Source organism: Lepidochelys olivacea, assembly GCF_965140295.1.
Source record: "Lepidochelys olivacea isolate rLepOli2 genome assembly, chromosome: 5".
Lineage (NCBI taxonomy): Eukaryota > Metazoa > Chordata > Testudines > Cheloniidae > Lepidochelys > Lepidochelys olivacea.
In genome coordinates, this window is record NC_140415.1 from 82,143,110 (window position 1) to 82,166,048 (window position 22,939).

A 22,939-nucleotide genomic window follows, 5' to 3' on the forward strand; every position below is an offset into this window, starting at 1 on the left:
CCCTGGGTGTCTAATTGCAGTGTAGACATATTCACAGTGTCACAGCTAAACACAAGGTGGAACAGATTGTTTAGCATAAGTCACTAACACACATTTCAAGGGACCATTCAAGGTGAAATAGTCCATGAACACCCCTCCAGTCATAAGGGGGAAAAGGTCGGGGGGCAGCGTAATGGTTGTCTGGTTTCACCCTCATAGTTGTCATTGGGGCATTTTGTGTACTGAATGAGGTACACTGCATGTTGTGATAGGCATGTGTTGTACCCATTGATCTTGAGAGGTGTGTTGAGGGAGGTGTTGATCAATGTAGCAGTGGAGATATGCCCACCACTTGTGCATTTGTTGTTCTGTCAGGATCTGGTACTGCTTTGAGTTGGTGTGTCCTGGTCTGTGGGGAGCTTGTTTCTGATGATGAGCTTGGAAAGGTTGGGAGGGTTATTTCAAGGCCAAAAGAAGGGGTTCAGGAAAGATTTATTTCAGGATGGGGTCCTCATTAAGTATGGGTTGTAATTGTTTGATGCTACCCCATATGGGTTCCAATGTGGGGTAGTAAGTGACAACTAGGAGTGCGTGGTCAGAGAGGGTTTTATTTCTGTATTGAAATAGTTTCCCTCAGGGTATTTGGGTGGCCTGCTCCATGATGCAATCTACTTCTCTGGTGGAGTATTCTTGGTGAAGGTGGTTTGGAGTGTGTTAAGGTGTATATCCCTGACTTTCTCGGAACATATTCTGTGGTATCTGACTGCCTGGTTTTAGATAAACAGATGTTGTGGTGTGTATGTGGGTTTCTTGTATGTAGTTGTCTGCAGGGTTCCATTGTTGAAGCTGACTGTTATGTCCAGGAAGCTGATGCTTCTGTTGAAGAATTCCAGAGAGAGTTCAATGGATGGGTGGTGGCTGTTGAAGTTGTTGTGGAAATGAGGATGAAAATATTATTGATGCATCTCAACGATATCAGTAGTTGCATGGTGCATTTGTCCAAAAATTCTTCCTCAAGGCAGCACACGAAGAGGTTGGCATATTGCGGAGCCATCCAAGTACCCATGGCTGTTCCCATGGTTTGGCCAAAAGTGTTTTTTGTCGAATGTAAAATTGTTCTGGGTGAGGATGAAATGGATGAGTTTGGCGATGTGTTTGCACTGGCTATCTAAGAATTGTCCATTGTCGTGTAAACATTTGAGGCAGCCAGCGATGCCATCATTGTGAGGGATGTTGGTGCAGGGAGGGAGGTGACATTCATGGTGGCAAGGATGGTGTTCTGAGGGAGGTTGTTAATGTTGTGGAGTTTGTGGAGAAAGTCAGTTGTGTCCTGGAGGAAACTGGCCCTTTGTCTGTTGAGTGGTTTGAAGATGGTTTCTATGAGTCCCAAAATTCCTTCAGTAAGATTGCTATGGCCAGATATGGTGGGTGTCCCTGGGTTCCTCAACCGCGATGACTGTATTAACAAGGCTAAAAGACTACTCTCTGACACCACCTACTATAAAGAATTCAGAGAAGATCCCACACCACAATTTAACCAGGAATTTAAGGATATCATAAAATCCTCCCCCAAACAACTCCAAGAGAAACTCTACAAACTCATCCCCCAAGAATCCACCCCAAGAACCTTATACATGTTTCCCAAGATATCCAAACAAGGGAACCAAGGCAAAAACCACTCAGTACATTCTCAAAAGAACTCTCACTGGAAAATGCTAAAAGGCAAAAACACCATATCAGCCATGGGTGAACACTTCATGAGGTGGAATCACAGACTGAATAGACACACTTGATTTATGACTTATTATAACAATCTATAATCCACTAACAACCCGCCTCCCCCAGCTGCCTCCCTCCTCCCCACCCCATCCATGATTGGAGGGGTGTTAGCAGGCTACTTCACCCTGAATGGTTAACTACTTATGCTCAACTATATGTTCCACCTTGTATTTAACTTAGTTTGAGTTAGTTTCCCAGATCTGAAGAAGAGCTCTGTGTAAGCTCGAAAGTATGTCTCTATGACCAACAGAAGTTGGTCCAAAAAAGGATATCACCTTACATACTTCATCTCTCTAACATCCTGGGACCAAGATGGCTAAAACAACCCTGTATAAAGCAGCAACAGAGTCAGTACAAAGGTTGCTTGTTTTTAAATACCTGCATTTTTGGACCCTTCAAGAAACCGAAGGAATACAGATTTTTCACTAGATATTTCTCTTCTTTGCTACCTTCACCTTGCCCACACACAGGCACGCTATGGGGAGAATGAAAACTCATCCTTGTAGAAATCAATTAAAAATGTAATTTATGGGCGGACTTCATGGTTTACAAAGGGTTTCACACAGTGAGGGTTAAAAGTTACACTAACCAACTGTTCTCATTTTATTCTTCTTCTACTGAAAATACTCTGATGAGAAAGATGATTCAATTGAGGCACCATTATTTTACCCAGTGATACATCTATCCTTCCCCCTGAAAGCTGGAAGACATTACAGCCTAGAACCATACCTAGTTCACATCGCTCGCAAGGGCTGCCCCAAGCAGCTCCTAAAGTAGCACAACATTCTGATTTCAGTGTAGCACCATTAATGTTTACTTCACAACGACTGTCTTGGATGTTCAGCCAGCACGTTCCTTTCAGACTATCTGCAGTGGATTAGAAAAGAACGGGAGCTGTTAACCAAAAAAAGACTTTATTTTCAAATCTGTTTAAGGTGAAAGAACATTTATCAAAAAGGAAGAGTTATTCAATTTCTTCTACTTTTCTCTGAACTAAGCTGTATTTTTATTTATCTCTACACCGCTATGCTCCAATATTAATCTTTAATATATCTATGGTTAGAGGATGTTAACTTATGTCATAACATTTTTCTTAGCACAAATACGATTTAAATATTCAAAAGGGTAGGCATAAAGAAAATGTTATAGACCAGCTTCTGATGTTTCCTATATCCATTTAAAATCAAAGTAAATCCTGGCCCTACTGAAGTCAATGGGATTTTGCCATTGACTTTAATAGGACCAGGATTTCACCCATTGTTTGTTGTGCTCCCAGAACACAAAGTTGTGCGGTATTGTTAGAGCTGCCAACGATGCCTAGACACCCCAGGTGGGGAAAATGGAATCAGGGTCCTTCACCCTGTCATGCCTATTAATAGCTGGAGGCCATGCCCTTTAAAAGGTGTAGAAGAGATTGCCTTAGAGGAATTTTGTGTAGATTTGTTTTTAGTAGCACTATCAGAAGCATTTTGCATCCCTTTGTCCACTGTAGGCAGAAATCCTCCAGCAAATACTGTTCTGGTGGTATATCTGAGAAACTGCTATTGTCAAAATGATTTAAATTATACAGCTAGCAGGTGATTTTCCTCATACCAGCTGCATCTGGATCTTCCAGCCAAAACCTGCTGGTCTTACCTTATTTCAGCCTATGAGTTAATTTCCTTTATTTTACACAATCTCTCTTGCAGAGACAAAATTTACAAAGGATAGTCACTGACTTTTTTTCTGGTGAGAAAGTTATTTATTACCCAGCATCAAAGCATTCTTTCTGCCACTCGCATCTCTTTGATTCTACCTTGAAATAAATAAATATCCATGCTACAGGCAGATGGCAGCCTACTGCTTTGTGCACTATGGTTGACCGGTGTCAGAATTTCACAAACCATAACTCAGAAGTGCATAGAAAGTTATTTCAAAGAGAACAAATGACAGTATCCCTATTGTATGTACATTTCTCAAAATGGCAATGTAGCATTTATACCACCAGTCAAGTACACCATCTTGAAAAAAAAATACTACTCTCCTTTCTCAGTAGGTGACTGACTACAACTCCATTTACAAAATTGTCCTCCCTGGATACATTCATTTGGGAATACTATTAATGTGAAAGTAAAATGAACCAGTGAGTAAAAGCAGCTTTTTAAAACATAGTGTTTATGATAGCTGCAGAACTGCCATCCTTTAGAGACCAAAGTCCCCACTCCACAGAACAGATAAACTGGACCCATTCATTCTAGGGTGATAGCGAAATTCAGCAACAGTGCTTCAGTCTGGCATACATTGGGAGTGGTGCACTAAAACAATAAAATTAGCTTTGGTACTATATCGTTAGCATTATTCTAACACAACTGTTGTACATTTTCACTTAAATGCCATGTGATGTGTAACAATTACATTTTAAATAACTTCTATCATCATTAGTAAGGTTAAGATTTTCTCATGGCTATTTTTAGGAAAAGTCATGGATAGGTTGTAAGCAATAAACAAAAATTCACGGAAGCCCGTGACCTGTCTGACTTTTACTAAAAATCATCAGCGGGCCGGGGTTCTGGCAGGGGGACAACTGAAGCCTGAGCCCTGAGTGGGGTCATGAGAGCCCTAGCCCTGGTGTGGGAGGCAGGGGGGTCCAGCACCCGCAGCCGTGGCAGCTGACAGCTCTGGGGCCTCTGCTACAGCCCTGGGGCCTGCACTGCCTGCAGCAGCTGACAGCTCTGGGTGCCCCCTTCACCTTTAGTGGCTGGGAGCTCTGGCCCATGGACTGACAGCTCCAGCCCCGTTGCCCTGAGTGGAAAATATCACAGAGGGCTCTGAAAGTCACAGAATCCATGGCTTCATCTTATCCTTAATCATTAGGGAAAGAAAAAAAGAAAAAACCCTCAGATCACTCATGTCATAAGGACTGATTCTGATCTCTGATATCGGCATAAATCAGGGGTAGCACCAAAGTAAAATTGGTGTGAGACCAGTATCATGCTAATATATCTGTATTTGTCTATTTATTTTAGTCTCATTAGAGTCTCTTTTTCACTCTATCAATACACTTTCACATTACTGTCATATCAGAGAAGCATTTCTGGGCGGTGGGACTGCAGAGTCCGGCCTGACCTGGTGCTCTGTGCTGCGTGGCACGGCTGCCTGTCCTGGGGCAGCCGCGCTGCCAGCCACTGGTGCTCCAGGCAGCGTGGTAAGGGAGCAGGGAGCAGTGGGGGGTTGGATAGAGGGCAGGGAAGTTCGGGGGGCGGTCAGGGGCGTCGACAGGGGTCAGGGCGGTCAGATGGCAGGGAATGGGGGTTGAATGGGGGCAGGGCTCCCGGGAGGGGGGCAGTCAGGAAGGAGAGGAGGGGTTGAATGGGGTGGCGGAGGGCAGTCGGGGAACGGGGGGGTGGATGGGGCAGAGGTCCCGGGGGGCAGTCACGAAGGAGGGGGGGGTTGAATGGGGTGGTAGGGGGCAGTTAGGGGCAGGGGCAATTCGGGGCGAGGGGTCCAGGGGCGGTCAGATGGGGTAGGGGTTCCGGGGGACAGTCAGGAAGGGGGGTGGGTTGGATGGGGTGGCGGGGGGCAGTTAGGGGCGGGGGATCTGGGGGTGGTCAGGGGGCCGAGAGCAGGAGGGTGGATGGGGTGGATGGGGCAGGGGTCCCCGGGAGGCCGTCAGGGAACAGTGGGTGTTGGATGAGGCAGGAGTCCCTGGGGTGTGGGGAGGACGTCAGGGGGCAAGAAGCAGGGAGGTCGGATGGTGGCGGGGGCCGGGCCATGCCTGGCTGTTTGGGGAGGCACAGCCTCCCCTAACCGGCCCTCCATACAATTTCAGAAACCTGATGCGGCCCTCGGGCCAAAAAGTTTGCCCCGGACCCTGGACTTCAGGAAAGCAGACTTCGACTCCCTCAGGGAACGGATGGCCAGGATCCCCTGGGGGACTAACTTGAAGGGGAAAGGAGTCCAGGAGAGCTGGCTGTATTTCAAGGAATCCCTGTTGAGGTTACAGGGACAAACCATCCCAATGAGTCGAAAGAATAGTAAATATGGCAGGCGACCAGCTTGGCTTAATGGTGAAATCCTAGCGGATCTTAAACATAAAAAAGAAGCTTACAAGAAGTGGAAGGTTGGACATATGACCAGGGAAGAGTATAAAAATATTGCTCGGGCATGTAGGAATGATATCAGGAGGGCCAAATCGCACCTGGAGCTGCAGCTAGCCAGAGATGTCAAGAGTAACAAGAAGGGTTTCTTCAGGTATGTTGGCAACAAGAAGAAAGCCAAGGAATGTGTGGGCCCCTTACTGAATGAGGGAATCCTAGTGACAGAGGATCTGGAAAAAGCTAATGTACTCAATGCTTTTTTTGCCTCTGTTTTCACTAACAAGGTCAGCTCCCAGACTGCTGCGCTGGGCATCACAAAATGGGGAAGAGATGGCCAGCCCTCTGTGGAGATAGAGGTGGTTAGGGACTATTTAGAAAAGCTGGACGTGCACAAGTCCATGGGGCCAGACGAGTTGCATCCGAGAGTGCTGAAGGAATCGGCGGCTGTGATTGCAGAGCCATTGGCCATTATCTTTGAAAACTCGTGGCAAACCGGGGAAGTCCCGGATGACTGGAAAAAGGCTAATGTAGTGCCAATCTTTAAAAAAGGGAAGGAGGAGGATCCTGGGAACTACAGGCCAGTCAGCCTCACCGCAGTCCCTGGAAAAATCATGGAGCAGGTCCTCAAAGAATCAATCCTGAAGCACTTGCATGAGAGGAAAGTGATCAGGAACAGCCAGCATGGATTCACCAAGGGAAGGTCATGCCTGACTAATCTAATCGCCTTTTATGATGAGATTACTGGTTCTGTGGATGAAGGGAAAGCAGTGGATGTATTGTTTCTTGACTTTAGCAAAGCTTTTGACACGGTCTCCCACAGTATTCTTGTCAGCAAGTTAAGGAAGTATGGGCTGGATGAATGCACTATAAGGTGGGTAGAAAGCTGGCTAGATTGTCGGGCTCAACGGGTAGTGATCAATGGCTCCATGTCTAGTTGGCAGCCGGTATCAAGTGGAGTGCCCCAAGGGTCGGTCCTGGGGCCGGTTTTGTTCAATATCTTCATAAATGATCTGGAGGATGGTGTGGATTGCACTCTCAGCAAATTTGCGGATGATACTAAACTGGGAGGAGTGGTAGATACGCTGGAGGGGAGGGATAGGATACAGAAGGACCTAGACAAATTGGAGGATGGGGCCAAAAGAAATCTCATGAGGTTCAATAAGGATAAGTGCAGGGTCCTGCACTTAGGATGGAAGAATCCAATGCACCGCTACAGACTAGGGACCGAATGGCTAGGCAGCAGTTCCGCGGAAAAGGACCTAGGGGTGACAGTGGACGAGAAGCTGGATATGAGTCAGCAGTGTGCCCTTGTTGCCAAGAAGGCCAATGGCATTTTGGGATGTATAAGTAGGGGCATAGCGAGCAGATCGAGGGACGTGATCGTTCCCCTCTATTCGACATTGGTGAGGCCTCATCTGGAGTACTGTGTCCAGTTTTGGGCCCCACACTTCAAGAAGGATGTGGATAAATTGGAGAGAGTCCAGCGAAGGGCAACAAAAATGATTAGGGGACTGGAACACATGACTTATGAGGAGAGGCTGAGGGAGCTGGGATTGTTTAGCCTGCAGAAGAGAAGAATGAGGGGGGATTTGATAGTTGCTTTCAACTACTTGAAAGGGGGTTCCAAAGAGGATGGCTCTAGACTGTTCTCAATGGTAGCAGATGACAGAACGAGGAGTAATGGTCTCAAGTTGCAATGGGGGAGGTTTAGATTGGATATTAGGAAAAACTTTTTCACTAAGAGGGTGGTGAAACACTGGAATGCGTTACCTAGGGAGGTGGTAGAATCTCCTTCCTTAGAGGTTTTTAAGGTCAGGCTTGACAAAGCCCTGGCTGGGATGATTTAACTGGGAATTGGTCCTGCTTCGAGCAGGGGGTTGGACTAGATGACCTTCTGGGGTCCCTTCCAACCCTGATATTCTATGATTAGTGTCAAAGCTGACAGGTTTCAGAGTAACAGCCGTGTTAGTCTGTATTCGCAAAAAGAAAAGGAGTACTTGTGGCACCTTAGAGACTAACCAATTTATATGAGCATAAGCTTTTGTGAGCTACAGCTCACTTCATCGGATGCATACTGTGGAAACTGCAGAAGACATTATACATTAGACATCAACCCCAACGCCCCTACTCCACCCGCGCCACACTGACGACATCCTCTCCATCCGGACCCATGGAAAAGCAGCCCCCGAGGAACCCCACCACGACCCCAACAACCTCCATCCCACCACCAACCCCAGCCCGGCCCAGTCCACACAAGGTGAGGATGTTGTCAGTGTGGTGCGGGTGGAGTAGGGGCGTTGGGGTTGATGTCTAATGTATAACGTCTTCTGCAGTTTCCACAGTATGCATCTGATGAAGTGAGCTGTAGCTCACGAAAGCTTATGCTCAAATAAATTGGTTAGTCTCTAAGGTGCCACAAGTACTCCTTTTCTTAAAGCTGACAGGAGCACACAGCAAAGAACAATGGGGCAAGAGAGTATTGATACATTCAGGACCCAGGCCTTTCATTGTAGGCATGAGGTCAGGGGGAAAAGTTGTTTCATTAGCCTATTTGTTTTTGAAACGGCGTCTATTTAGGTTTGGCAGAATTTTTGACAGATAATATTGATTTTAAGCATTTTTTCAGTTTTTATCAATTTCCATATTTGCAGGAAATTTCACAGGTGTGGGGGTCAGACAATTATTTAATGACAGATGCTGAGATTCAAAAAGTTAAAGCATTACAATGATTAATACACAAATTGTCAACAGCAGATGTCAAAAATATACAAAATATCCTTAAAATCAAACTCTAAAGTTCTCAGGCAGCAGTTTTATTTTGTCTGTCTGTAAATTTCGATCATCATCAATGGAAATATTTTTTCATTGGTTTGTGTGTGTGTAGGGTTAAATAGATGTTTACAGACATTTACTGAAATCTACAAGACATTTACAAAAATCTAATCCTTTCAAGCCTACTTATATTTGACAAGAGCATTTATCAAGTTTTTTTTCAGAATAAAAGAGCTTATGTCCTGTAATCCTTACACAGGAATAACCAAGGTCAAATTGCCTTTCTTGCAACACCACTGAAGCCAATGGCAATTTTGCCTGGCTAAAAATTATAGGATTAGGTCCTAATTTTGTAAATCCATACTTGTCAATTTTGCTCTGCCTCCAAACCCCTTTTGCTCCTACATAAACACTCTAATCGTTACATAAATGTCTAAATCCTGATACAGACAGAACCCAGATCAAAGTCAGTGGAAGTTTGAGGACTTCATCATTGGGTCCATTATGCTCACTTTCAGGTTAAGTTATTAATATATTGAATGTATGTATATATTGTTTAAACCATATCTGGCTCCTCCTACCAATGTTTGTCTGTTTTCATTTTCCAAACAATGTCTTCCGTTCACTTTAGGGCCAGTTTCTGCCACAATTACTGAAGCTAAGCAGACTTCACTATCCAAATAATACTAAACAAATCAACAGGACTACTTCTGTAGTAAGGTCCAAATCAATATAAGTATTGGCCCTTAATTATGTCACATCAGTGTTGTATCTGGAAACATGAGAAAGCTTAAAAAATAATCAGAAAAAACGCACAGATGAGTGTGGTGAGGTTCACATGAAGGAATGAACACAACCTCTTAGCTAACCACAGATGCGCCCTCTCCTCCCAGCCCAAAATGCAGCCACTTCTGCTACCTGGGTATCTAAGAAGTCCAGGGTCCAAAGATACCAAAAAGGTTTGTAATCTAAGGTTAAGAGGTGGACACACCAACCCATCAGAGGAACGATCATAAACTCTTCTCAATTCCTTAAATTCCTTCTCCCTGCTAACCAGTATCATCTCTGTCTTTTCTGGACTGAGTGTTTGACAAATCTTTCTCATCCAGGTTCCTATCTTAGCTAGGCACTGGAAAGGCAAGGAAACTGTTATATCAGGATCAAACAAATTGGAGACTTAGAGCTTTGTGTCATCCTAACACCACTGGGACTCCAGCTCAACTCCTCTCACAAGATCCCCTCCTGGCCTCAAATAAATATTGCACAAGTGGGGTGACAAAATGGAAGCTTGTGGGCACTTGAGGTGGATGTGGGTCTGCCAAACACCATGCTTTCAGACCTTTCAGAAAAGTAGGAACAGAGCCATTGGTGAATATCCCCAAAGCCAGATTCTGCAGCTATGCGAATGACACCTTGTGATCAACCATCTCAAAGGCTGCCGCTAAATCTAACAAAATTAATGACACTTGACTTTTTTTCATTACCTGGAGATCATCAATCACTGATACTAATATGATACATATTTTATCCCCAAACCATAGCAATATCTGTTACCGGATAGACAAAGATCCAGGAAGAGTGTTCCAGATGAATCCAGAACTGTCTTGACATGTCCTACTTAATATCCTTTCCCAAAAAAGGAAGGTGTGAGGCAGTGCAGTAATTGGGAAGGCCAACATCATTTAATTATGGCTGTATAAGCAATAGATTAACCACCCACTGGTTAAACTGACATCTAGCTCTCTTGGAGAGAAGCAACAACAATATCTGTCAATAATGGACCTAAAACCTCCCCATTGATTCTCACCAATCATAAAATGCATGGACCGTAGCAGCCTGTACCTGTGTAGGTGAAATAGTATCAATGAAATTGTTATGTTAGTATCCTCTGCTCCGAAGGAAACAGGCAAACTGGTCTGGATTTGAGCAATGTTATTCAGAAAGTAAATCCAAAATGCCTCACAGTCAGATATGCTAGTCTACTACCAAGTACAAATTACCAGGACTCTCTTGTTTATTTCTCAGTTTCTTTAATCAGTGTAATCAATTCCCTTTGTGTTAATAACAATAAAACTATCTATACACTCACCAATGCAAATCAATCCAGTAGAATCCAGTTTACTGCCAGGTGAACACTCACAATTGAAAGAGCCAAGATTGTTCCTGCAGGCACTGTTGACACACGGGCTGATTTCGCATTCATTTATATCTATAATCCAGAAGGAAAAAGGTACCATTAGGACAGCCATGCATTTCTGGAAAATATTGTGCTGTATAAATGAAGCCATGAACCACAATATGCCAGAATGTCTCGTAAATCTGGCTTATTTATTTATTTATTTGATGAGGTACAGAGTATGCTCGGGCAAGCACTGTGTATGTATGTGCATATGTAAAGGAGTATTTGCATATTTTGTAAGTGTTATTTAATTAACACTTTCTTACAAGGACAGAAACTTCCAAGAATTTGGACTAAAACATTTTCCAGAATAATTTACAATTGTCCTGTGAGAAATCAAAACCCTTTTTCCATGGAAAGCAATGCATTCCCAGGCACAACACGCTGTGCACAAACAAAGGCCTTATTGTTTCTGTCATCTAGGCTCCATGAGGCTTTGGAAGAATTAAGAAAACCTTGTCAGAATCAAAGTATTACAATGCTGGCTGCAATTCCATAGTCCTGGAAAGTGCTCAAGAAAGAAGACAAACTGTAATACTCTAAATAGTATTCCACTCCAGCTACTCTCCTTCTCACTTTCACCCACATGGATTTTTTTAAAGCCTGTCCACATGTAAGAATAAGACTCCTGCTGTCAGCATTAGCCTTTTTTAAAAAGTTAAATTAATTTTTAAATTAAAAAAAAAACAACAGCAAATTCTTCCTAACAACCACCAATTATGTCTTTTTGAAGTTCACCAATTTTGTTTTAGATTTGGATCCTAAATCAAATCAGACTCATAATCCTAACAGATAGTTCCTGTCATGGGTCAGGAATTAAACAGTTTGGGTCCATGCTTATGTTCTCAAATAGTGACAGTAATGCCAAGCCCATAAACCTAAAACAGCCTGACACAAATTAATTAAAAATTAAATAAAGGACAGAGGTAAGTATTGGAAACAGGAAACGTACCAATGGCTGATTTTCAAGGGAAAACCAACTATTCCACTTATTTTATAGAAGTAGTACAAAAGGTTTCATTTTCTATTTGGTGTAGTATGCCATATCAAGTCTTCATTTCTCTACACATTTATCTGTTTATGGGCTTCTGAGGTCATAAGAACAATGATGAATTTAAACTATTCACTGAATCACCTGTGTTATTAAAATGATGGAGCACATCTAGAAATCTGAAACCTTTAGGAAACTGATTTCTCTCTCCGTCCTCCCAAATCATACTGTACTTAGGGACAAAACCCACTCTCTTTACTTAATGGGACTATTCAACTAAATAAAGTGATCAAGACTTGGCCCTTGATATGAATTGTTTTTGAATAGTGACAATGCTTTATGTTAGTATACAGAGCAGCTGCTTTTGAGAATAAATTCAATATTCTTGTTCCCATATGACTAGCAGGAACAAGGAATTTGGTGGAGGCAGATCACAGAGTGATACTGGAGATATCTTAAATATTCACCACCTGCTAAATGAGTCCCAAGATAGAACTAACTTTGGACAACCTGCATGTAATGGTACTTCTGCGAACCTTGCTTTCAATGGCTATGCATTCTTTAAAACTGAAAAAACAAATAGGGAGATGAGGGTATCTCAACTGTGTGAGGACATGTAGCTTCTCCCTTTCAAAGGACTACTAGGAGAAACAGAGCAGTCTTCTTTTTTGCTATTAATATAGTATACTACACATGCATATATGTATATTACACACACACACACACACATATTCAATATATATTGATTTATTAGATCAATCTTGAAGACATTAAGGTTGCATAGACAAGCACTCTAAAGTTAGAAAATGCCAGAATTAAGTTTTCCTGTGCAACATTAATTTGCCGCACTTGTGCATACTGGTTGTGCATACTGTTCACTGTTGATACAGTCTTTAATTACATGATCACATGTTATTTTGTTCCCTAGGAACCCTGCCTCATTCAGTGCACCAGGATGGATAGCGCCCACTTGATGAACAGCTATTCAATATTTTGTTTTATTCTTGCTGTGTAGGTGTGTAGCCCTGCATCTTATTTACTGCACACTATTCAAACCCTGCTCTGAAGAGTGAATTATTAATTTCCTCATGGGTTTTTCTATAGTGTACACCACTCGAGTATCTCAATGCTTCAGCAAATATTAATTAATTGACTTTCACAATGCCCTCGTGAGATAAAAGATGACATTATTACCCTCCTTTTATAGCTAGAAAACTGAGGCACAGGGGGCATGTCTACATTGCACACTAAACCTGGACTCTGACTCAGGTCTGAACCCAAGTCCTTTTTTTGTTCCCTCACAAATCAGTCTGCAAGCACTCAGGACCAGGTCCTAGGATCCTGCTAGGGGGTGGGTTCAGACCCAGAGTCCTACTGAGACTTGGATCCAAGTCCCATCATTTTGTAGTATGCACACATGTCAACCCACAGCCCCAAGTTAGGTCTGCATAGTACAGTACGGACACGTTAGCATGACTGTGAGACTGAGGGTCCAGCAACTATCAACTCAGATTTACAATGCAGTGTGGATGCTCAAGCGTGGGCTTGGAAACACTGAGTCCACAAGCCCAGGTCTCACGGACTCGGGTTTACAATGAAGTGTAGATGTGCCCAGACATATAAAGCAAAAAGTTTCTACTTATTGTAGGTGCTCAATTTGAGATGCCTACGGCCTGATTTTTCAGAGTAGTTAGCATTATAGAGCACTTTATATGTTCACAGCACATCTCCCACTGATGTGAGCTGCAAGTGTTCAGAACTTCTGCAAACCAGACTAACGGTCTGAAGTCAGCACCCAAGGAACATGCAATTAGTGGCCATCCATGAAGTTTGGTTTAAGTGACTTGCCTAGCATCACACAAGAACTTTATGTCAGAGGCAGGGATAGAATCCAATTCTTCATGGAAACATTCAGCTTCCTTAATGAGACCCCCCCTTCCTCTTCCTGCAATAGCCTTCCACATTCACGACACTTTCCAACTTCTGCAACAAATGAAGCAGGGCTCCTATAGACAACAGTCTCATTCTCTAAACAACCTGATTCATCCCTAGAGTAGGTCCATACTGTGCACTGAAAGAGGCAGAGGTCTTGTTGAAAAAAAGTATGCAACCTATATGTAGTATGTGACTGTATAAGGCATGTGCACTACACCAGGATGAATTAAGGTTGCACAGGAACCTTAATTCTAGTATTTCCTAGCCTCTGAGTGACTTTGCAACCTTAATAATGTTCTTTTAACATATTTTTTGTGTGCAACTTCCTAGGTTTTTAAAAAAGTAAATTGAAAAAACAAATTCCTTCATCTGCAATAATACTGATACCCACACAGATCATCAGCGAATTTGGAACCTTTATGTCAGGGGTGGGCAAAATTTTTGGCCTGAGGGCCACATCTGGGTGGGGAAATTTTATGCAGGCTGGGGCAGGGTTTCGGGTGAGGGAGGGAGTGTGGAGTATGGAAGGGGGCTCAGGGCAGGGGGTTGGGGTGGTAGGAAAGGTGAGGGGTGCGGCAAGGAGCTCAGGGCAGAGGGTTGGGGTGCAGGAAGGGTGCAGGGTGCGACAGGGCAGGGGATTGGGGTGCAGGAGATGTGTGGCAGGGGGCTCAAGGCAGGGGGTTGGGGTACGGGTGCACGCGTACCTCAAGCGGCTCCGGGGTGGCAGCGGTGTGCAGCAGGGCTAAGGCAAGCTCCCTGCCTGCCCTGGCCCGCACCACTCCCGCAGTGGCTCCTGGGGGGGGGAGGAGGGGAACAGGCAGCTCCGCCGCGTGCTGCTCTTGCCTGTGAGTACCACTCCCAAGCTCCCATTGGCCACAGTTCCCCATTCCTGGCCATCAGGAGCTGTGGGGGGTGGTACCTGCAGGTGAGGTCAGTGCACAGAGCCCTCTGCCCTGCTGCCCAAACCCCAAGGGCTGCAGGGACACGGTGCTGGCTGCTTCCGGGAGCGGTATGGGGCCAGGGTAGGCAGGGAGCCTGCCTTAGCCCCGCTGTGCCATGGGGCTGGCAATCTTGCAAGCCAGATTGAAAGCCCTGACGGGCCAGATCCAGCCCACGGGCTGTAGTTTGCCCTCCCCTGCTTTAGATCCAGCACACAAACCTCTGCCACTTGCACTAGAGAAGTAACTGATGGTAACAGTAGGTTGCCATCCTCTAAATGGACTAGCACTAGTGAGGAATGATACACACAAGCTTCCAGAGGGTTACACAGATATTTGCTGGCAGCAAAGCAATAGTGAGATTCAGGAATCTTGGGTTTCATTCCAGGCTCTGGAGAATAGTGTGTTCTAGCAGGCAGACTCTTCTGATTATTCCCCACAAGTGTGACATTTTCTACTTGTCCCTTACAAGCTGTTTCTGTCCCAGACCTATCTCTTCCTTCCGCTGGCTCCTTGTCTTAGTCCCATGCTCCTCACAGAGCCAGTTCCAGTCTCCACTCCTCAGGTCTCATATCTCAATCCCAGTCTCCTTGCCCACCAAGTCCTAGTTTCACCCTTCTGCACTTCTCCCATCCCAATCTCCTTGCCCAGTCATTCCCAGTCCATCCCAACACCTTGTCCCCAGTTTCCTTGCACAGCCAGTCCCAATTCTACCCCTCCTGGCTCCTATACCAAACTCTCTCTCCCCACACTTTCCTCCACTTGCACACAAACACTCTTACCACCCACATTCCCCATCCTCACTGGCTCCAAGTCCCTATCTCCTTTCTCATTCAATCTGTGTCCTGTTCCTGCAGCATCAGGCTCCTTGTACCCATCTCTTTGTCAAGCCAGTCACAGTTCTGCCCCTACGGCATCGCATTTCTTTAGGAGATCTGTCTCACCTCCTCCCTACCCACTGGTTCTCAGTCTCCTTTCCCAGCCAGTTCCAGTCTCCACCCTTCACTTCCGGTCCCTATCCCAGTTTCCCTCTCCTTTCTGTCAGCCTCCAGTTCCAGTTTATATTCCCCACACCCAGGCTTCTTGTCCCAATCTATTCCCACTGCTCCTGCTACCCTTCCCCACCTCCCTCGGGTTTGGTTCTTGTCCCCTCTGTATTAGAAGAGGGCATCTTTTTCCTTCATGCTCCCTGGGCACAGCAAGGATGTCACTGAGAACACAAAAGAAATAGGATCTCTCCTGTCAGTTCAGACATGAAGACCTAGCCTGTCCTCAGTAGCCCTGAGCTGCAACTGCAGGGAAAGTCCTTCCTCTCAACCCTGGACTGGGGAATGTTGAGTACTAACAGAATCCCGGGAATTTAGGTGCTAAAATCTAAGAAATCTGTATTGAGCATGTGTGAACTGAGATTTTTCTAACATTTATAATTTGTCCAGATTTTCACAGGGATAGCTGAAGGCACAGTACTGGCATAAAGGCCACCTGTTTGCCAAATTTTGAGTCCCTATTCTAAACCACCAGAGTGCTAGAGCTTTTCAAAACACAAACCCACCCACCCCATCTCTATTTTTTTCCAGTTTGTTTACTTTGTGCATTTGACATGGTTTTGGCTCCAATTCAGCAAAGCACTTAAGCACATGCTTAACTTCCACTGAAGTCAACAGGACCACTCATTTTGAAAGTTAATCACATATACAACTGTTTGCATAACAAACTGACTGATAGCCTAAATGATCATACAGGGGAAAAATTACAAGGGCCCCCTTTCAGCAAGGCACTCAAATGTGCAGAACTCCATTTTCAGTGCTTTGCTGAACTGAGGTCAATGAGTATCCTATGCACAAAGTAAACAAACAGGAAATAATGTTTTTCCCTCTTTGTTGTAATAATCTTATCTGTTAATTGTAACAATAGGAAGTAAGATATTTCCACAGAAATGTGACTTTAAGTTGATAATATTCTTTTAATTTTTAAAATGCAAAGTAAACATATGTGAAAATATTTACCATTTTTAAACAAATATTTTTCTTTAAGTATGGTACATATATATATTGTGTCATAGAACCAAAATTGAAACAATCCACTGTACATTCCTCGAAATAAACTTCAAAGCACGCCTGGTTTATATTTCTGGAAACACAATCTAAACCACAGAGCTTGTAAAAAATTTCTACTTTCACAGATTCTCAAGGCACAAACAAACAAACAAACAAACCCAACAACAAACAACTTGCGAAGTTTTCATAACTTGCTTATGAATACAAAACAACACAGGCTTTAATGTTTCATTATGGTTATTGCTGAAAGTTATATTAATTAAAACTATATATTGTTGAACAGCATGCATCTGAGTAATGTAAAAGCATGACCCAGTTACTATTGAGAGCAAAACTTTACAGCTAGTAAGGTAAACTGAACTGCTTACCATTTCTTTGAAAACAGAATTTGGAAGGAGAAAAAAAAAAAAAGAGTGAGATGAATTTATTCCTCAAACTGCCAAGCCTCTCAATGTTAGAAAAAGTGTAATAGATTTTATATAGTTTCATAGACAGCTTTATGCAAACCATTACTGGATCATTTTTGCCTAATCAGCTAAATCTAAACTTCATTCTAACTATGGGATTTAGATGGATAAAACAGATCATTCATAAAGCATGTGTATATAATTTAATATGCACACAAAAGTGTATTAACAATAACTGACAAGACACTTCAGCTCCTGCTGTAGACAAAATATATTTTAGGGTGTCTGGATTAAAATAATTATGTTCAGAAGGAAAACTTCCCCAAAAGTTCAGGTTTATATTAAACCTGAAGTTTTGGGGAATGAGGTACCAAGTCAGTTTCACCAAGTGGGGAAGTAGACAGAAATATCTTTAATATTCTGGGTTTATTAGATTCCAAATAAATAGCATTACTGATCATTCCAAAATTTACATTAATTTTAAAATAGAACATATGTAACAGCAGTAGTCAATACTATAGGGTCAAATGTGCCCCACCAAACAAAGATTGCTTACTGTGGAGGGCAGTGCAGAAGAAGTACGTCTCACTGAGACACAAAACTTCACGAAACTGCACATGACAGCACAGCCACTCAATCACAATTGCTCTCTGTAAAGGATGTGCTTCCCTCAAGTAGCAAACCAGCTCTGGTGACTGATCTGAAAGGGGTGGATGGGCCACAACCTTAGCTTCTCCTAGCTCCTTTTGGTGTAACAAACAGTGCTAGCCCCATGTAGTCTTGGTACTCAGGGGAGCATAAATACTGTAACCATAGCAAGTCCCTATCATGATATATTGCTTACTTATGAATATGTAGAAGTTTTCTTATGAACATTCAAAGTTGCTGTAGGTAAACAAACAGGAGTTTAGTTTATTCATTAGAATCCCCAGAGCAAAAAATTATCTGTGACCGGTTATCACTTTAAGGAATCTTGAATGATCACTCAAATAATTTTTCTTTCAGTGGCAGAGTACAAGTACATTTTAATTTACATAACAATCGACTAATTGGGCTACAATTTTGTCTGCACACTTCCCCTCCCCTGCCTATCAGACATTGCTTGCTGTAGTTGTGAAATATCTCCTTATACCCCAAGTCCCTATTATATTGAAATGTTATACCAGGAATTATAGTCAGAAGCACTGTGTTGTATAAGTTTAAATAAATCAAACTTGCTCACTATTTGTATTTTTATATTTGATGCAGGCTGGCTAAACTGATCATTAATTTAGTTAATGCACCTTTTAAACTTAGATACAAGTTAAAAAGTGTCCATTCTTTAGAGTTATGAGTTGAATTTTCTTGATGATTGGAAATGACTCTCAGGCTTCTATTGATATCTCCTTGAATGCTCCCCTGAAAATCCAACCCTATCACAATTTTATACAGTGACACCTAGATCATAGGCCTAGTTTTGTTTTGAATTAATATGGTAATGTGTCTTGTTATGTTCTCAGACTGAAAACCCAAACTGGATGGAGATGTCCTTTATAATTACATTTCAATTATTTCATCTCAGTTGTTTGTGTCCCGGTAAATTGTTCAATACATTAGCAAGTTTATGGTCAGAGTTAAGCTTTGAAGTTAAATATCAAGATGAAGAAGCAAATGTAACATCTCTCTTGGTAATATAATGTCTGTCTGCAGCAGACTCAAGACTCTAGAATATTAAGCATAGAGAGAAAAATCACTTTCACTGCTAAAACTATTTTTAAAAAATATGAAAGCTTAAAACTCTCAAGAATAAATTTTAGCTAAATACTGTGTATAGTATTCTAAGACAGCATAGGGATCAGTACAGTATAAATCCCTGGATATGACTGATAGGAAAAGACTACTCTGAAAAGAGTGCAGTTGGATCTTTAACACACAATGAGAGCAGACAGAACTTCAGTTTTCAATGACTGCATGGAACACAATTCCCTTTGAATGGAAAGGGACTGAGTTGATCCTGCCAGGAACTGAACCACTGGTTCATGAGATTCTAAGTATTCCAAAGCTGACGCCTTCAACTTGCAAACCATTCCCTTTGGAAAAGGGCAATTCACAGTGAAAAATCCCTTACTGTGATAATATTGAATTGTATAATTCAAGTGGCCAACCCAAAAACAACACTGAAAGTTACCAAAATTCCACTATTCCTGGTAGCATTATACATTTCTGTTCAAAATAAAACAGAAATTAACACCTCTGCACCAACTTCATTTGTCAGCCCAATTAATGCAAAATTGATTTTGGACACAAAACATTCTCACTAGCTTCCAGTGGCTATATTCTTAATTGTATCATTTGTGATATTGTGTGATATTTGTATCATTCAGGGCAGAGAGCAATGACAATTTTAAAAATATACATATTTTGCAGCAATAAAAGAACAATATCAATAGTCAGTAAGGCACAGATCCAGGATCCACTTAATACAATGGAAATATAGCTATTGACATCAATAGTAGCAGGATTTAGCCCTACATGATATTCTCTTGTTCAACATCGGGGAAGATGAGGAAGACTGGACTTCTGGAACTAAAACAAACACCTTTATCAAGGCCACAAACCAGAGATCTGCATTCACAGAATGTTCAAGAGATAAATGTGCATTTTCTTTAAACTTTCTCTTCAAAGTATTCTGTCTAACAAAACATACTGTTGTGTAGAAAATGAACTGGCTATATTGGAGGAAATTCAGTCATGCCCCATCATTCTAAAATAATTCCACTGAGAGCAATGACAAGATGCATTTTTTGATTTATACCATAATATAGGCCTTTCCTTCCCTTCATTGTTTTGTATCACCATGAGTCTTCTCTGCTCATCTCAAATGCCAATACTATAATATCACTGATTAGATCAACACTATCCAGATGGCTCCCACTTCAGCATTTTTACCTTCACACGTGTCAGTCTCACTGCTGAATACATAACCCTTTGGACATGTACAGCTGTAGCTTCCAGGTGTGTTTCGACACAGGCCATTGTCACACAGCAGTCTGTTCACTGAACATTCATCAATGTCTGGAAAAGATCAGGTGGACACATTAATGAACAAGTCTGCCCTCCTTTTCTCCAAGTATTATTTTAACTGTACTCTCAGCAGCAGTTGTATGTCTCACATTCAGTTTTCCGCATTTGTATCTGAACAAGGAGAAATGCCAATACTTGGTTTCAAGAAGTTAATAAACCTTCAAATTCCTCTTACCCCATATTCTATGTTACACTTAAGAATTGTCACAACTAGTTTGTCAGTATATATCAGTTTTTCAGGAAAGCACAGCTTTATGTCCTCCGGCGAACATGGCGACTTTGGGATATTTGGCTGTTTATAAACAGCCATGATTATTGCACTCGGATTTGTCTGTTTGGCAGCCAGTAGTGATGTTAAACATGCTTTTAACCAAATTTCATTAAGAGTTGCATCACTGTGCTATTCCTTTTTTCTGTGCAAAATATTTGCTATCAGAGAAGGTACGGTAGGAAACACCTACACTAATATCCACGTATAAAAAATACTCTGCTACACTCCAACTGATCACACACTGAAATATCGCAACCGTGAGTGTTTCATGAGTGTACATATTTCTACCTATCTACTGACTGATAGCAGATATATTACCACAAGCTAACATTAAAGCTGGGAAGCCAAGCACCAAAAAATCCAGAAAACCCAAAAGTTAATGTTGCTCCTTAACCTTACTTTAGACTTTTGCAAATCTTCTATAATATACATTAACAGACATTATAACTGTAAACTGCTTATGCTTAACAATGAAAACAAAAATATAAAATTTTATTTTTTTAAAAGTTATTCTGTGATTCCCATTACTGTAGTATTTTAGCACCTCACAAACACTTTATCCTCCCAATTTTCCTGTGAAGAAAGTGCTATTATACAGCTGGGGATGTAAGAGAAATTAAGGGCTTAATCTAATTTCAGTCAAAACCAATAAGATGATTCCAACATACTTCAGTGGACATTGAATTGGACTCCAAGTGAGTTGCCAAAGGTCACACAGGAAGTCTGTGTCAGAGCTGAGAAAATAATTCAGCATTTCTGAGTTCCAGTTCAGTGCTTTAACAAAGCCATCCTTCCTCTCATACAATGTATGTGCAACTTAAAACCGTAGGAGCAACCTTTTGGTATTTCCTGTGTTTTGACTGCTTGATTTCTCAAGGTTAATGTTACAGTAAAGAAAAGTTCTATCCCCCTCTTTAACTGACAATTTTTTAAAAAGAAGCAAAAAAGGACAATTAAGTAATTAGAGAGACAAGGTGAGCAAGGTAATATTTTTTACTAGACCAACTTCTGTTGGCGAGAGAGACAAGCTTCCGAGCTTACACAGAGCTCTTCTTCAGGTCTGGGAAATGTCCACAGAGTGCCACTGCTATGTACAAGCTAGAACAGGTTGTTTAGTGTTAACACATGACAACAGTTTTCAAGTACGTAAAAGGTTGTTACAAGGAGGAGGGAGAAAAACTGTTCTTCTTAACCTCTGAGGATAGGACAAGAAACAATGGACTTAAATTGTATCAATGGAGGTTTAAGTTGGACATTAGGAAAATCGTCCTGTCAGGCTGGGTAGGCACTGGAATAAATTGCCTAGGGAGGTTGTGGAATCTCCATCATTGCAGATTTTTAAGAGCAGGTTAGACAAACACCTGTCAGGGATGGTCTAGATAATACTTAGTCCTGCCATGAGTGTAGGGGACTGGACTAGACGACCTCTCAAGGTCCATTCCTGTCCTATGATTCTATGGTATTTCATGGGACCTTTCAAATGGAAGTGGCCAGTTAACCCTTCTCCAGTCATGGGCGAAAAGGAGAAAGGGGGGAAAAGCTCAGGGTGAGGTGTGTGGTTTAAATGGGTTATAGACTGCTGTAATAGACCAGTGTCTCTATTCAGTCCATGATTTTTAGTGTCTATCAAAGTTATGCCAGGCTTGTCATCTGCAGGTGTTGTGCAGGTTTCCTTTAAGGATGAGGACTGAGAGGTCAGATATAGAATGATCACCTTGTGAAAAGGTGAACCCACAGTCGATATGGTGTTTTTGTCTTTTAGCATTTTTCTGTGTGAATTCATTAGAGAGCATAGTGATTGTCTCATTTCACTCATATACTTGTTACTGGGGCATTTAGTGAACTGGATGAGGTACACTACATATTGTGATAGGCTTTCATAGGACCCATGTGGGAGGTGTTGACCATCGCAACACTGGAGATGTGTCTCTAGGTTTTGCATCTGTTGTTCTGTCAGAGTCTGGTGCTGCTTTGAGTTGGTATGGTCTGTTCTGTGGGGAGCTTGCTTCTGATGACAAACCTGGAGAGGTTGGGATGTTGTTTGAAGACCAGAAGAGGAGGTTCAGGAGACATTTATTTCATGCTGTGGTCCCCATAGAGTACCGGTTGCTCCTGAATATACAGACTGAAAGGGGTAGATTTTCTAAAGAGATTTAGTGCTTTCTCATTGTAGCTAAAGGTAATAGCCACTTCTCTCACATACTAAAGGCCCTCTCCTGCTTCCACTAAAATCAACGTGAGTTTAATCATTAATAATTAATTAATACCTCAAATAACTTACCAACACAGTTCCTTCCAGAGGGATCAGGTTCATAGCCACTGTTACAATTACAACGATAGCTACCACGTAGGTTTTCACAAATTCCATTGGAGCAAATATCAGGATCCAATGCACACTCATTAATATCTGTATCAATATAATAGAGAAAATTAATGCAGCTATATTACACATTTAATGCTGTGAAACATCTTATCTTGGAATAGTTGCACAC

The 22,939-nt window shown here is 42.2% G+C and overlaps 1 protein-coding gene across 4 annotated transcripts in view; it reads right to left on the reverse strand.

Moving 5' to 3' along the window:
- FBN2 (fibrillin 2) overlaps nucleotides 1-22,939 on the reverse strand; it is a 254,563-nt gene that overhangs the window by 106,728 nt on the left and 124,896 nt on the right. For all 4 annotated transcript variants that reach the window (XM_084629192.1, XM_084629191.1, XM_084629190.1 and 1 more), the window contains exons 18-21: nucleotides 22,729-22,854; nucleotides 20,042-20,167; nucleotides 10,696-10,815; nucleotides 2,488-2,625 (exon numbers count right to left, since the gene is read on the reverse strand). In XM_084629192.1, the coding sequence (XP_084485318.1) occupies nucleotides 2,488-2,625; nucleotides 10,696-10,815; nucleotides 20,042-20,167; nucleotides 22,729-22,854 (510 nt within the window). The remainder of the gene's footprint in view (nucleotides 1-2,487; nucleotides 2,626-10,695; nucleotides 10,816-20,041; nucleotides 20,168-22,728; nucleotides 22,855-22,939) is intronic.